This window comes from Barbus barbus (assembly GCF_936440315.1).
Source record: "Barbus barbus genome assembly, chromosome: 16".
NCBI lineage: Eukaryota > Metazoa > Chordata > Actinopteri > Cypriniformes > Cyprinidae > Barbus > Barbus barbus.
The window spans coordinates 28,640,328-28,657,374 of NC_136744.1; the positions used below are offsets into that span (position 1 = coordinate 28,640,328).

Genomic DNA, 17,047 nt, shown 5'->3' on the forward strand with positions numbered 1-17,047 from the left:
TTATGTAGTGCATTTGTATTTTGTTGTTTTTGTATATAGTTATAGAAGCATATCAACCAGGTTCCAGAAATAATCACCCCCCCCCCCCCCCCCGGCCACCCTCTTTTGAGGCAGTGCCCCAGACTGGCACCCCCATTTAAAATGCTCTAGACACGCCCCTGTTGTTCTGGCAGCTCAGGTGGCACTTTATTAAAAAAAAAAAAAGTCTATATATTTGGCAGATGTAAAGCATACAGGTGTATGTTTTTTGTGTTAGTCCATTTTTATTTTATTTTATTATTATTATAACAGCTCTGGGATGTTCAAGGAGCAACGTGTTTGTGCACTTTCTAAATATTTTAGTTCTGTTTTTGAATAAAGGGTTGGAAATGAATGCCTTGTTTTTGGTTTTTTATCCGATTCATCGATTAATCGAAAATATAATCGGCAGATTAATCGATTATTAAAATAATCGTTAGTTGCAGCCCTAAAACAGACTCTACATTCCTTTCAGCCTCAGTTTAAATATGGTGTTTAACATGACAAAGGTATATATAGCATACACATCAGCATCATGACATGTTAATCAGCTTGCATGGTAATTGAAGAAACAAACATGATACACAGACAAAGCTTCTTCTCTTTATCCCATTGCCAAATTAACTTCTGAGGCAAAACCAGAGCACAGAGCCAAGTCTGGAAATGGCTGTGGATCTAATATGTCCACTGAGAGAGGGTTGGTGGTTTTAGAAAGCTGAGCATCTTCATTCAAACAGCTCAGATCTCTGGAACAACAGAGGCGCTCAAGGCTGTGAAGGCAGCCAAAGAGAGAGAGACAAAGCAGAAAGCTCATAGACAGAGGATAATAACTAAAGTAGAGCTGCATTTCCTGACGGAAATCACTGAAGGAAGTTCTTGCAGGCAGATTATTAGTTTGTTACAGAAACTCAAAGAGTCTATGCATTAATACTTCTATCTTAATGTTCTCCTGATTTTGACATACTTTTTTAACATTACACTTTTTATGCTGATCTTGACAATTTAGGAATGGGAAAAAAATGCTAGGGATGCAAATATCTGGTATTAATCAAAATATCCCAATGTACATATAAAGTAAAAAAAAAAAAAAAAAAAAGTACAAAATACTGATTAAAAATGTGCAAATTACTGATAATAAAAAAAAAATCACAAATGTAAAAAAAATAAAAAATCACAAATGTATATAAAATATATTTTGTTCCCTCACAGCTAAGACGAATTGAGAAAAAAAAACAAAAAAAAGCTTAGGACCTTAAAAAAAAAAAACTTCAGAAAATAATACGTCATAATCACAAAAGAACAAGCCTAACAATAATAATAATAATGCAACTTTTAAAAAAATCACAAAATTTAAATATAAAATACTGATTAAGTAAAAAAATGACAAAAAAGTTATAGAAATTGATTTTTTTAGGTTCCGACCAATACAAAGCAAAGAAAAAAACTTTAATTTTAAGATTTTTTAAGAAAAAAAACTACTTTAGAAAATCTTGTCACAATCGTAAGATACCAAGCCCAATAAATAAATAATGCATGAGCACTAATGGCATGTGCTTTCTTCTAAGTGAACACAATGCCACATCAGAGCTGTTTTCTGCTCTCATGACGCACATCTTGTTTTCTGTGCATTAGAGACTGTAGATGCAAGAATAAAAGCCAATTGCAATACGATATGTAAATATTGCAATGACATAGCTACTCTTGGTTAGATATGCATTAATATTCATCCCCGTAGCACAAACTGTTTACACATCAAAGTATAATGCATTGGTTTATGTGTTTGTATGAGAAATAGAAATAGTGGTACTTGTTTCAGCAAACACCATCAATGAAACAGAGGCACACAAGACCGAATTCAACTTTAATCAAGTCATTATACCCAAGGAAAAAATATGGAAATGATCAAGAAACAAACCAAAACCTTTCTGTTTTGCTCATTAATACAGTCCCATAATCATATGCCCCAAACTTTCCTTTCCCTATTTTATCAAATCCCTCATCGAGGAGCTCAGGACTGTGGAGAAACCAAATTCCCTCCAAAACAGTTCAGCTTCCTGTTTCTCCACTTCCAACAGCACTTACACAGTCCATTGAGATAAACAACTGATTTAAAGATATTACAGCCACACAAATTCATACGAACGCTCACACATGATGTCAGATGACTATCTGGCAGTAGTTTGTTGTGTTGAGAAACACTGTTAGTCTGTTTGACTGTGTCAGAGCCTAGAGCAATCCGCTCAACTGTGCTGGCAGCATCATCTAAACTCATTCGATAACCATCTCAGCTGAACGTCAATAAAACAACCTCAGCCTAATGACAACCAAAGGAACAAACTCCAACTTATTCCCTGGCAGCCAGTGCTGGGAAACACACAGGACAGACGTAATGAAACACGTAATGCTCAACTAAATCAGGAACGAATTTGAGAGGCTCTGAGTCACCGCGGATCACGGGCTAATCATGTTCCTGCTCATGCTGAGAGCTGATTGGCTGAGGGAAGGCCGCCACATCTGCACAACAGCTCTCTAACATGCCTTACATCTAAACGTGAATCTCTTCAAATACATTCTTACATTTGCACTCACACTGTAAACACATACAGGTGCATCTCAATAAATTAGAATGTCGTGAAAAAGTTAATTTTTTCTTGTAAGTTTTTTCAAAAAGTGAAACTTTCATATATTTTAGATTAATTGCATGTAAAGTAAAACATTTCAAAAGTTTTTTTGTTTAATTTTGATGATTAGAGCTTACAGCTCATGAAAGTCAAAAATCAGTATCTCGAAATATTAGAATATTTACATTTGAGTTTCAATTAATGACCATCTCTACAGTATAAATTCTGGGTATCTCTTGTTCTTTGAAACCACAATAATGGAGAAGACTGCTGACTTGCCAATGATCCAGAAGACGAACATTGACGCCCTCCACAAAGAGGGTAAGTCACAGAGGGTCATTACTGAAAGGTGTGGCTGTTCACAGAGTGCTGTATCAAAGCATATTAAATGCAAAGTTGACTGGAAGGAAGAAATTGGGTAGGAAAAGGTGCACAAGTAACAGGGATGACTGCAAGCTTGAGAATACTGTCAAGCAAAGCTGATTCAAACACTTGGGAGAGCTTCACAAGGAGTGGACTGAAGCTGGAGTCAGTGCATCAAGAGTCTCCACGCTCAGACGTCTTCAGGAAAAGGGCTACCAAGCCACTTCTGAAACAGAGACAACGTCAGAAGCATCTTACCTGGGCTGTGGAGAAAAAGAACTGGACTGTTGCTCAGTGGTCCAAAGTCTTCTTTTCAGATGAAAGTACATTTTGCATTTCATTTGGAAATCAAGGTCCCAGAGTCTGGAGGAAGAGTGGAGAGGCACAGAATCCATGTTGCTTGAAGTCCAGTGTGAAGTTTCCACAGTCAGTGATGCTTTGAGCTGCCATGTCATCTGCTGGTGTTGGTCCACTGTGTTTTCTGAAGTCCACAGTCAACGCAGCCATCTACCAGGAGATTTTAGAGCACTTCATGCTTCCTTCTGCTGACAAGCTTTATGGAGATGCTGATTTCATTTTCCAGCAGGACTTGGCACCTGCCCACACTGCCAAACGTACCAAAAGCTGGTTCAGTGACCATGGTGTTACTGTGCTTGATTGGCCAGCAAACTCGCCTGACCTGAACCCAATAGAGAATCTATGGGGTATTGTCAAGAGGAAGATGAGAGACACCAGACCCAACAATGCAGATGACCTGAAGGCCGCTATCAAAGCAACCTGGGCTTCCATACCACCTGAGCAGTGCCACAGGCTGATTGCCTCCATGCCACGCCGCATTGATGCAGTAATTCATGCAAAAGGAGGCCCAACCAAGTACTGAGTAAATATACAGTAAATGAACATATTTTTCAGAAGGCCAACAATTCACTAAAAATGTTTTTTTATTGGTCTTATGAAGTATTCTTATTTGTTGAGATAGTGAATAGGTGGTTTTTTGTTAAATGTGAGCCTAAATCATCACAATAATAAGAACCAAAGACTTAAACTACTTCAGTCTGTGTGCATTGAATTTATTTAATACACGAGTTTCACAATTTGAGTTGAATTACTGAAATAAATTAACTTTTCCACGACATTCTAATTTATTGAGATGCACCTGTACATCTAAGAAGAACATGTTGAAGTGCTTTCAGGTTATACATGAAGTATATTTTGTATACACACAGCTTTCATAGCAAATCTATGGAAGCTCGTTTTCGCCATGGAATAAAAAACATAAAAAGTAATTGGGAGTTTTTTTCCTCACAATTTTTAGTTTATATCTCACAATTCGGACTTTGTTTCTTGCAGTTTTTAAAAATAAGTCATTAATCTTAATTTGTTTCAGACAATTTGGACCTTTTTCTTGCAATTCTCCGTTTATAGCACACAATTTGGACTTTGTTTCATGCAATTCTGGCAAAAAAAAAGTCATAAATCTGAATTTACATCTAACAAATTGGATTTTGTTTCTCATAATTCTGAGAAAGTGTCAAAATTGTAAGATATGGAGAAAAAAAGTCAGAATTGTGAAATAAAAAAATGAAAAAATTGTGGCAGAATCATGCTTCCATAGGTTTGCAATAAAAGTAAACAAAAAGTTAGAATTGCAAGATGGAAACCCAGAATTCCTCACAATTCTGTGCTATTTCTCGCAATTTTGAAACAAAGTCTGAATTGTGGGAATAAAAAGTCACAATTACCAGTCTTACTTTTTGATCATGTAATAAAAAAACAGGCTTCCATAGACATTAATCATATTACAGTTCTACAGTTTGGGGTTGGTAAAAATGCAGTAAAAACAGTATCATTGTGAAATATTATTGCACTTTAAAATAACTCTCCCTCAGAAACTATTAATATGCTGATTTGCTGCTTAAGAAACATTTCTTATTATCATCAATGTTGAAAACAGCTATTTTTAACAATTTGATGAAAGAGTATTCTTGTAAGAATCTTGTACAAATAAGGTCAAAATAATAGCATTTATTTGAAATGTAAATCTTTTGTAACATTATAAATGTCTTTACTGTCTCTTTTGATCAGTTTACTGAGCTCAAATGGTAGCGTACATATAAAGCTTATGGTGCAATCAACATATCGAAAAACCCAAAGTCACCTCTATGGTGACAAAAAACAAAACAGATAGTTCTATCTCTAAAGTATGATTGCATGAGCTACGCCACATCGCCACATTGGTGCGCCACATCTCCTGCCAAACTCCTGATTGTGTTGGCATCTCCTTCGCACGTGTCTAAATGCCCATATGTTCAGTCCAGTTCTGACTTGTAAATACTAATCTACCAACCAAATTACCATCATTACAGTTTCCACTAAAACATGTAATCTCCCCCTCAACCTCTTTGATTTGAACATATCAGCGCTGTAAGTGTCCTTGCCTCTGATCAGACCACCCTGATCCTGCCTTCCTGTAAGACGCCCATCAAAACCCAGAGAAGCTCAAGGCTTCAACCCCCACGGCAGCTGAGCAGTAACGAGGAGTTCGACCTCGAGTCGGACCACCACGACACAAGCCTGAAGAAACCAAGAAATCCAGAAGACTGATACTGATGTCTTGTTTGATTTGTTTGTCCAGTTAAAGTGTCTATTCTGGAGCTCCAGTTTGTCATCTTGAGAAAATGACCCTCACTTCAAACGCTTTCTCTTGATGTACAGAACAGCTGGAGTTTAAAAATGCGGTTGTCTTGAAAGATTCTGTAACAATGATGGCTTCATCATTTCTGCCCATGTTTTACAAGTCGATGTGGTTTGTGTTAAACAACTGCTGAGGTGGTTGAAAATTCAGCCGTTAAAGGTCGTTAAGAACACAAATTGTGGAACAACAGATGAAATTAAGCATGCTTAAAGCTATTATTACAAAAAAAAAAAAAAACTATTGTACTCTATTGTAACTATTGCCTATTTAACTGCTTCCACAAAGTAAATGTTCGGTGCAATATTAAGTGCTGCAAAAATAAGCCCTAAAACATAGAAACAAGTTCATATTTTTGCACTTCTGGTTCCATGATTCCAGAGTCAACGGCTTTTTTGAGTGGGTTTTTGTTCTGTATTTAACACGAGCTCTTAATATTTTACATTTATTTTACTTTTTTTTCTAAAACATAAAATACCTCAGCAATACCCCACTTGTGATTTTTTTTTTAAGCTTTTACTTGTTTTTGTTAACTATTTGTTCACCTTGTCTTGAAAAAGTGAACAAATGTCTAAACGGGACTACAGAGGTTGTCGGTGATGTTAAGCATCTTCACACTGAAACTCATCTACTCACTAGTCCCTTTTACAGCCTTGTAAGCATCCCAACTTGTGTATTTTAAAAAAAGGATTGAAAGATTTGTCAGAAGCTTAGTTATGCAACTTCGTTTATAGCCTAACTTCAGGTTTTTACTTCTGGAGATTGTATTTAAACCTCCAATTCTATGCCATGCACGGTGCAAGAAATCGCAGGGAACAAAGGTACGTCTTGACTCATTAGTGTTGCCAGATCTTGCAATAAAAAAACAGCAATTAAGAACAAGCCAATAATAAACATAAATCCAAAAGCAATACCTTGGAAATAAGCCACATACCAAAATATCACGACCTGCACCTGCCTACTTTATTAACTCCATAAACTGGATTGCTTCACCCAACAACAAACCCAAAGATGTTTAATAAGCATTGCTTATAATATGTGACCCTGGACCACAAAACCAGCCATAAGAGTTATAAGCTGAAGCTGAATAAATAAGCTTTCCATTAATGTATGGTTTGTTAGGATCGGCCAATATTTGGCCGAGATACAACTATTTGAAAATCTGGAATCTGAGGGTGCAAAAAAAAAAATCTAAATATTGAGAAAATCACCTTTAAAGTTATCCAAATTAAGTTCTTAGCAATGCAATTTACTAACCAAAAATTAAGTTTTGATATATTTACAGTCGGAAATTTACAAAATATCTTCATGGAACATGATCTTTACTTAATGTCCTAATGATTTTTGGCAAACAAGAAAAATCAATAATTTTGACCCATACAATGTATTTTTGGTAGGGGTGGAACGGTTCAACTTTTTCACGGTTCAGTTTGTGTCACGGTTTTAGAGTCACGGCTTCGGTACGGTTCGGTATGTTTAGGGAAACACTATACTGTCAAATAACAATAAAGAAAATAAGAATAATCTGTCTAACTACAAACAACAGCACAAATAAAAATACAATAGTGTAAAGATACAAATAAAATAATCAGTGATTTTCAGGTTTTTTTTAGGTAGGTCTATAGCATTATTTTTTAGGTACAGAAATTGAATAAAGTAATCAAATGTAAAACAGCATTGCATATTTGACTATATAAATTAAAGATTAATCTTTATTAAAGTTACAAAAGCGATTCAATCAAGAGCAGTGAGTGATTTCTTTGTTGTTGCTGTTTGTTTAATATTAAGAAACTGCTGTCACTTTAAGAGAATGCACTGATCCAGTGCACTGATACTGTACGCTCAGCCGGCTATGTCTGCTATAGGATACTTACCAAGACGGGCATTTTGACAGAATTTTTGTGTGAATTTGTCCATTCAAACACAATACTTCAGAGAGAGCTTCATATTTGCGCTTGTTCATTCGCACCGTGCCACCCCTAATTTTTGGCTATTGCTACAAATATACCCCAGCGACTTAAGACTGGTTTTGTGGTCCAGGGTCACATATGTGGACATAGCAAGAGCGCTCACTGCAAAGCAGCCTTCCAAACATAAACAAAACTACGGCTCTGTCAACAGTGTTTAGTTAAAATCACCGAACATAACGAGTCTTTGGTTGCTGTAATTTTACTTCAGAAATTGCAAATACCAAATGCGCGAGATGGCAAAACATTGCTATGGTTACAACGGTGTCAGTCATGGCAGTTTTGAGAGTGAGTTCTGTTCTGTATACACAAAACTGTAATTTAGAGTATGCACTCCCATATTTAAATGCGGTTGTCACTCCTGAAACTTTACAGTGCATAAACTTTTGCTGGCCACAGAGTTAATTTTCTGCAAAACCAATCCAATCCAACCATTCCAGACCAGAATCCAATTGAAAAATCTTATTGGTTTTTTGTCAAAGGAACCATGGCGATGATGACTTCTGGGTTGGCCTACAAAATTATGTCATCCCTGTATCACTCTATAATAACAATTCATCCAATCAGAATGTAGAGTCACAGTTGGGAAAGATTACTTGTTTTCTGCTTCAAAATGGAACATACCAGAATTTTGCCGTTGGGTTTGTCCTGTCGAGCCAGACTGACCCCCATCCACTCGTCATTCCTGTCGCCTTGACACGTCTTCCCACAGGACTCCCTCTGCTTATTTCCTAGAGTACAGAATGAGAACATTACTGTAGCCAACAGAGAGATAAACATCCCTGTCTGTAACGAGAAACCCAATAAAACCACTCCAAGACCAGACAGCCAGAAACAAAAGTCAGACATTACATGTTTGAGAACGGTTAATATGCTTGAATACAGACAATACTGCTTTGTGTTGGTAAGATAAGCACACAAAATATTTGCAATGTAAAACTCATGTATATCAAATGCAAACATGAACTTCAGTGTTTACAATACTGATGGGCAACTGCTCTACAATAGAACTCTAGAAGATCTATTTTTATTTATATTGGCCAAATCAAGTTCCAATCCCAAAATGTAGTAGTAAAAAGATGTGAGCAACCTCTTTTATACTGGTTAATGAACTTTAGTAGGGCTGCCACTAACGACGACTTTTTATTTCGATTAATCTATCGACTAATTTATCGATTAATCGATTAAGTTAAACGATTAATTTCCCACAAAGAATCTACAATTTTACTTTTTGTGGTAAGTTTGATTTTAGCTAGTAATTTGATGATATAAAAACGGGGTGTGTTGTTATGGTTGATTGGGTCTGCGGGAGTTTGGGCGGGAGTTTGGTTCCGTGGCTCCGCCTCACGACTCTACTGCGCAGACTCTGGCTCCAAACTAATCTCTAGCTCCTAGCGAATCTCTACTGCACAGACTCGGGCTCTAAACGAATCTCTACTGCGCAGACTCTGGCTCCAAACTAATCTCTAGCTCCAAGCGAATCTCTACTGCACAGACTCGGGCTCTAAACGAATCTCTACTGCGCAGACTCTGGCTCCAAACGAATCTCTACTGCGCAGACTCTGGCTCCAAACAAATCTCTACTGCTCAGACTCTGGCTCCAAACGAATCTCTACTGCGCAGACTTGGGCTCCAAACGAATCTCTACTGCGCAGACTCGGGCTCCAAACGAATCTCTACTGTGCAGACTCGGGCTCTAAACGAATCTCTACTGCGCAGACTCGGGCTCCAAACGAATCTCTACTGCGCAGACTCGGGCTCTAAACGAATCTCTACTGCGCAGACTCGGGCTCCAAACGAATCTCTACTGCGCAGACTCGGGCTCCAAACGAATCTCTACTGCGCAGACTCGGGCTCCAAACGAATCTCTACTGCGCAGACTCGGGCTCCAAACGAATCTCTACTGCGCAGACTCGGGCTCCAAACGAATCTCTACTGCGCAGACTCGGGCTCCAAACGAATCTCTACTGCGCAGACTCGGGCTCCAAACGAATCTCTACTGCGCAGACTCGGGCTCCAAACGAATCTCTACTGCGCAGACTCGGGCTCCAAACGAATCTCTACTGCGCAGACTCGGGCTCTAAACGAATCTCTACTGCGCAGACTCGGGCTCCAAACGAATCTCTACTGCGCAGACTCGGGCTCCAAACGAATCTCTACTGCGCAGACTCGGGCTCCAAATGACGTCATTTACTCACAATGGCAGCGGCCATACTGAGATGTATTCGCTTCACTTTTATATAATGGAAGGAAGCGGAGACGCGTCGTCCATCTTTTTTTACAGTCTATGGTCGACGCAAGCAAAATGAAGTCTTTTTAAAAATCACCTAGCTGACTAAAATCGACGAATCGCGACAGCCCTAAACTTTAGTCTCTTAAAATGATCATCAAAGCCATGCAAAATATGCATAGTCAAGCCATGTCCCATTTATTTCTATATAGCACTACATCTAATAAAGATTTGTTCAAAGCTGCAAACAAACAAAAGACAATAGTTAAATGCACCAGGGCTTATGATCCTTTCAGGAAGCACAGCCCAGTCTGTTTATTAAAATTTAAGGCATTTAAGAAAAAACTCAAAGCATGATCGCAGTTCATTTACCTCAAAAGTTTTGGATTAAAAATGGCTAACATTGGTGACCTCGGAAAATATAAACCATGAGATATCAGCTTCTTGAATCAGACATGGTCTATTTTGGGTATTTAACTGTACAAAAATGGAGGATTTACGAGCAAGGCGTGTTATTCCTGCAGGGAGTTTATCTAAGCATAAGGGTCTGCTTTAATGTTTATCTATGAGCGTTGAGCTACAGCAGCCCTCTGAGGGGCAAACTGTGATTGTCCACAGGAAAAAGAGTGATGGCTCCCGAGACAGCGGCTGTTTTCTTTGGCGCTGGTTCTTTTCTCCTCCTTCTCAGCAGACTGACAGCATCAGTATGGAGAGTTAAGTCTGCATAATTCCCAACTGAACTGGGACTCCTATTCTACTCCCACCCAGATTTGACTGAAGGAATCAATGCATAACCAGAAATCTTCACACCGGTCCAAAAACTAGTCTACTGCCTACAAAGACAACATCCTTATTGTCTTGGAACCTCAAAAATTATTTGGAATGCAGTACAAGTGTCAAACAAATAATGCCCTAGACTCGACTAGTCTGATGTTAAGAACAAAACACTAATAAGCAAACAATAAAACACAGAGCACACAAATATTGGGTAAAACAGCTTGTTGTTTATTAGATTTAATTATTTTTATCAATATTTTTATAAGTAGACTACATTACCATTCAATAAAATTGTGTCAGTAAGATTTTTTTTAAATATCTTGTCAAGTCTCTTTTGCTCACCGAGGCTGCATTTATTTGATCAGTAAAAACTGCAAACATTTTGAAATATTCTTAAAATTTAAAATAATGGTTTTCAATTTGAATATATTTTAAAATATTATTTATTTCTGTGATCAAAGCTGAATTTTCAGCATCATTACTCGAGTCTTCAGTGTCACATGATCCTTCAGAAATAATTCTAACATGCTGATTTGCTGCTCGAGAAGAATGACTTATTATTATCAATGTTGTGCGGCTTAATTTTTGTGGAAGCTGCGATGCTTTTTTTTAAGATTCTCTGATGAATAGAAAATTTAGACAGCATTTATTTGAAATATAATTTTTTTTGTTACATTATACATGTCCATACAGTCACTTTTGATCCATTTAGTGCATCCTTGCTGATAAAAACTTCTAAGAATCTTACTGAACCCAAACTTTTGAGCAGCAGTGTCATGTAGGATGTTTTGGTTACCCCTGTCCAACAGCAAGATGAGCACTAACCAGGAGAAACTAGCATGAACTAGGATGGAAATGCATAAGCCAGCCATTTTTTTAGAAGCTATTGCACAAAGTCTATCAAGAAACAACCGTTTACCTCCTAAACAGCAGTTTAGGACAAATGGTTCTAATCACATCTTGTTCGGGGCTGTTTGAAGTTAATGCTTTTGCCCCCAAAGCTGCGAAGCATCCAAAGCACACAACGAAGAGAGCCAGATCTCAAGTTAGGAGGGAAACACAAACTGTCAAAAACCAAGATGAAGTTTGCTTGGGATACGGATGAAACATTATTTTCAGCAATTAGCAGCATAGCACCATCCAAAAAACACTACTCATCGAACACAGATATATTTCACAAGGTCAAGACTGCATATAATCAACCCAGGCTCATTGTAAAAATGTGCCTCTTCCTACATGCTCCAAAAATGTACCTATACATACAATTCACTGCACTTTCCAGCTAAAATGAACATTAGTGGTAGCAAAACTCCAACAACTTATCTTCCTTTTCACACCAATTTTGATAATGGGAGCAGATTATCAATAAACAAAGACTTATTTTTGGGCAGTTCCTTGCACAATACTAATGTTAAAACACTTTTGCCATAGTACATGATTTGTAAACTAATACATTTTGACATTTGCATCTCCATATGCATGTCTTTATGATGTAGTAAACTCGTTCATTAGCTCACCTGGTACACTTGAGATGCAAAGCGCTCTGGTTCGAGTCATGTATAAAACATGAATCAAAACACCACAAAAGAGCTCAAAGGTTTAGTGTAGGTGGTACATTATTTTCAAATGCACTAAGTACAAAATTTGTGTGTGTGACAAATGAAAATCTTGAATCTTGACGTGCATTATCATTTTAACGCCACTCAACAGACATTTAATTTCCAAACTGCTGCAATATGTACCACGACCAATGTAATAAAATATTGCCATATTCACATTCATTGGATACAACTGAATGTGCTTTTAGAGCCACTCACTGGACATTTCACTTAGAACATGTCACAACATGTGCACAAAACAACATATCATTTTGTAGAAATGTTGAGGGAGGGACAATCAACTGCCTCTATTACTCTAAATAAAGATTGTAATTGCTCATCCTGAATATGGCTTTGAATGAGCTCTGTGTTGCTTAGAAGGAGATAGCATAGTTACTGTATTTGATGAAGCTAAGAAACATACTAGAAAGTGGAGGATTACCTCCCATAACACCTGAGGACAATGCATTTCACTTTACCAGTAAAAAACTTAAATGAAGGCTGTAAAGAGAAGAAAGGATCTGCAATACACAGCTAAAGAATTGCTCAAAATATACTAGCAATTATCAAGATCAAGACCATTTTGTAACCAATAAATAGTTTCATGTCTGCAAGCAGATGAGTAAATGTCTAGTCATGGTACTGCGATGTCATCTGACCCCCGTCCACAAGAGTCACAAAACATTCTTCATAAATTGACAACAGACGGAAGGTTTAAAGAAATAGTTCACTAAAACCTGACAAAATTCTGCCATAATTTACTCACCCTTATGTCATTTCCAAAGCAGCAGGACTTTTCGCCTACCGTGGAACATAATATATGATGTTTGGCAGAATGTTCTTGTTCCACAGAAGAAACAGTCACAAGTTAAAGGAAGTTCACCCAAAATGGAAACTGTCTGAAAACGTACTCATCCTCAGCCCATCCAAGATGTAGGTGAGTTTTTTTCTTTATCAAAACAGATTTGGAGAAATGTAGCATTACATCAGTTGCTCACCAATGAATCCTCTGCAGTGAATGGGTGCCGTCAGAATGAGAGTCCAAACAGCTGATAAAAACATCACAATAATCTACAAGTAATCCACAGACAGTCTTAAAGGATAAATCCACTTCCAGAATAAACATTTTCTGATAATTTACTCACCCCATGTCTTTCTTTCTTTAGTTGCAAAAAAAATAAGTTTTTTGAGGAAAACATTCCAGGATTTTTTTCCATATGGTGGCCACTGATTTCAAGGTCAAAAATTCAATGCAGCTTCAAAGGGCTCTACACCAGGGGTTTTCAAACTGTGGGTCGCAGAGTGGGACAAGGTGGGTCGCACAAAGCCACTTGGCAGCAGCTAAATGACACACACACAGTTCCTAGGGCTGGATGATGTACAAAGATTAATTACAAATTGCGATATTGCTCAGTGCGATTTTCGGATTGCAAAGGCCAGGATTTAAAACAAGCGGTGTGTGTTTTGAAGTGCGGGCGCACACGAGTTGTAATAACAGTGAGGGTCTCAGAGCGACGGTTCATTATTACAATGCTCGGTCCACATTATTAATGAGAAGAAACTCGCTCACTTCACTGCGCTGTGTTCTGCATGAGACATACACCGGAAAATTCAAATGTTGTGAAAACTGTTCCAGGTATGTTCATTCATTTCTATCGTCTGTTTGAACTCGGCGCTGTATCTTTCCGAGAGATGTAAAGAGTTTGTTGTTTTCGTTCCTTCATATGCATTTAATCTATAAACTGTAAAAAGCATTTCACATGTACGGGTTGAGTGGGGCACATTTCCACATGCTAGCATAACAGAATTTACAAAATGTCCTATTATTTATATTTGTATTATTTATATTTATATTATTTATAGTTGAACAACACTCGCAGTGCGGATTACAGCTCATAGCCGCACCGGAGTGAGCACGTTTGAGGTTTAGGGTTGCACGATTATGACAAAAATCATAATTGTCAATTATTCCCTTGAGATTGTAATTGCGATTATTAATAACGATTATTTTGAACAGATTTATGCCATTGTTTGAAGCTGCATGCCGTATTTTTTATATAAAATATATATTTAAAAAAAGGCTGAAAACACTCTTCCTGAACATTTATTGCTTTTGAGTTGGGATGCAGATGTATATTTGACTGTACCATTGTGAAAACTGTAACAGCCTCATCTTTTATACATAACCAAAAGTACAGCACCTCATTACCATGGTAAAAAAGTAGCCTAACTATAAGGTTTCTATGGTGTTTGCATTGAAGAACAGTAGCCTAAAGACTACTCGTGACTGGTTACTGTAATAAACGCATTCGCTCTAAGCTCGTGTTGCGCTGTTTTCTTTTGAGGCGAGTGAATAAAAGGTCTGTGTGTGGCACGCAGTTCAAACGAGTACCGCTATTTTGTTCCGCTTGTGACACGTTTGGCGTTTAACATATCTATCATGCACAGAGTGACAACGACTATCAGTTAGACAATGTCTTTTATCCAGTGTGTTTGAGTTTGTTAAACCCCGCGCTGCAAACACCTCTTAAGCACACAGAATAATGCAAGTGGGCATTTTTAATTGTTTATTTATTTTTGTAATCGCGGTTTTGAACGATTATGTAATCGTGGCATCCATAATCGTAATCGCGATTAGAAATTCAATTAATTGTGCAGCCATATATTCCATAGACTCATTAACGTCTGTAAATAAAGAAATTAAAACGTAAATATTATTAGTGAAATTTTACTATAAAATAAAATGGTTATTTTTCTTAAATACTTAATTTCTGCCATATTATGCTTTTAAATAAGATTAAGCTTATAGTAATGTCAATTGTTTTTTGATTTCAAATATGTTGGTGGGTCTTGAAATAGATTATACTTGTCTAGGTGGGTCATGGAATGGAAAAGTTTGGGACCCCTGCTATACACGATCTCAGCAGAGGATTAAGGGCCTTATCTAGAGAAACGATTCATTTTGTTAATATATATATATATAAATGTGGCCCCGGACCACAAAACCAGTCATAAGTGTCAATTTTCTTAAATTGAGATGTATGCATCATCTGAAAGCTGAATAAATAAGCTTTCCATCGATGTATGGTTTGTTAGGACAGGACAATATTTGGCTGAGATACAACTATTTGAAAATCTGGAATCTGAGGGTGCAAAAAAATCTAAATACTGAGAAAATCGTCTTTAAAGCGGTCAAATTAAGTTCTTAGTAATGCATATTACCAATCAAAAATTAAGTTTTTAAATTAAGACTGGTTTTGTGGTCCAGGGTCACATATACATATACATATATACACTTTTTAACCACAAATGCTCGGCTAGCATTAACTCTGTCTTTATTAGGTGATATTAGAAAGGTCACGCGTGACGTAGGCGGAAGTACCGATGCAGTGTTTACAAAGCGAACATGTAAAAAAAAGTCAAATGCCCTTCACAAAAAAGGTAAAGTTGGAGGAGAAAATGAGATGGAGTTTTTAAACTAAGTACAAAGATGAAGAGCAAGCTGAGCATTTGTGGTTAAAAGTGTATAAATATATATATATTTTTTCTGACTGATCCGTTTCTCTAGATAAGGCCATTAATCTTCGGCTGAGATTGCGTAGAGCGCTTTGAAGCTGAATTGAAACTGCATTTTTGACCGGTGGCCACCATTGAAGTCCACTATATATGGGAAAAAAAATCCTGGAATGTTTTCCTCAAAAAACGTAATTTCTTTGCGACTAAAGAAAGAAAGACATGAACATCTTAAATGACATGGGGGTGAGTAAATTATCAGGAATTTTTTTATTCTGGAAGTGGACTTAACTTTTAAAGTGACAAAATTTTCAGTAAATTTTATTTTTTTGGGTGAACTATTCCTTTAACCACACTCGAGAGAAACGAACACTAGTTCCCTCATATCAGTAGCAATATTTCTCAAGGGGGGCCCTGAGGGGTCTTATTCTATATGATTCATGCAAACTCAAAGCTGGGGCCCCAGGACATGCCTCATTTGCTCTTGTGTGTTCTGTCAGTAAGACACAGCACAAGCAGGAGTGTGCGCATTAAAGCCACATAAACCGCTCTCATCTCTCCACAAGAAAAGAGCTTCAAGAGATCTCTACACATCGGATCCTTGGCACAGCCGCTCGGAAAATATTAGCCAAACCATTCATCATTTCTATCACAATACTTCAGGAGCCAGACTACAGACATTTAAACTGATTTCACACAGTAATATTAATAATGTTAAAAAGAAAAACAATGATATTTTCAGTTGTCCATCACATAAACAAGCTCAGAGTATGATGCATATTTACTAAAGGAAAAGTGTGAATCAAGGCAGCTAAAACATTCGTCCAGATAGGGTTTCAAATATTGACTGGTCCAAATTCCATGTTTAACTTCATGAGTGATTTCAGTGGTACAGTGGTTTGGGTTAAACTACCCATGTAAAACAGTTCTGCTCTTTTATCGGCTGATTTTCTAGATCTTCTAGCTGTTTTTCATTTTAACTGGCGCTGTCAAACACAAGCACATCTGACACTCACACAGGATATAATGATAATATATAAACACATTTGCACTTCCCTTTTTACAAATTCCAAAGATCTTTAGACACGTTTTATGTTCTTTAGATGCATTCTTCTTCTGGATTCTTCAAGATTCTAGAAAATTTATTAATTTAAGAAGTCAAATGTATTTGTATAGCACAATACATAATTGTTTCAAAGCAGCTTTACAGAAAATCATGAAGGTTAACAATTACAATATCTTCATGACTTATAATCGAATTTTGCAGA

At 37.2% G+C, this 17,047-nt stretch overlaps 1 protein-coding gene across 4 annotated transcripts in view; it reads right to left on the reverse strand.

Annotated features, from left to right (window-relative positions):
• Nucleotides 1-17,047, reverse strand: part of LOC306882672 (integrin alpha-9-like) — a 105,538-nt gene that overhangs the window by 85,524 nt on the left and 2,967 nt on the right. For all 4 annotated transcript variants that reach the window (XR_013785279.1, XR_013785280.1, XR_013785281.1 and 1 more), the window contains exon 3: nt 8,286-8,392. Coding sequence is in view for 1 of the 4 variants with exons in the window: in XM_079437484.1 (XP_079293610.1) it covers nt 8,286-8,392 (107 nt within the window). In the remaining 3 variants the exon portion in view is untranslated. The remainder of the gene's footprint in view (nt 1-8,285; nt 8,393-17,047) is intronic.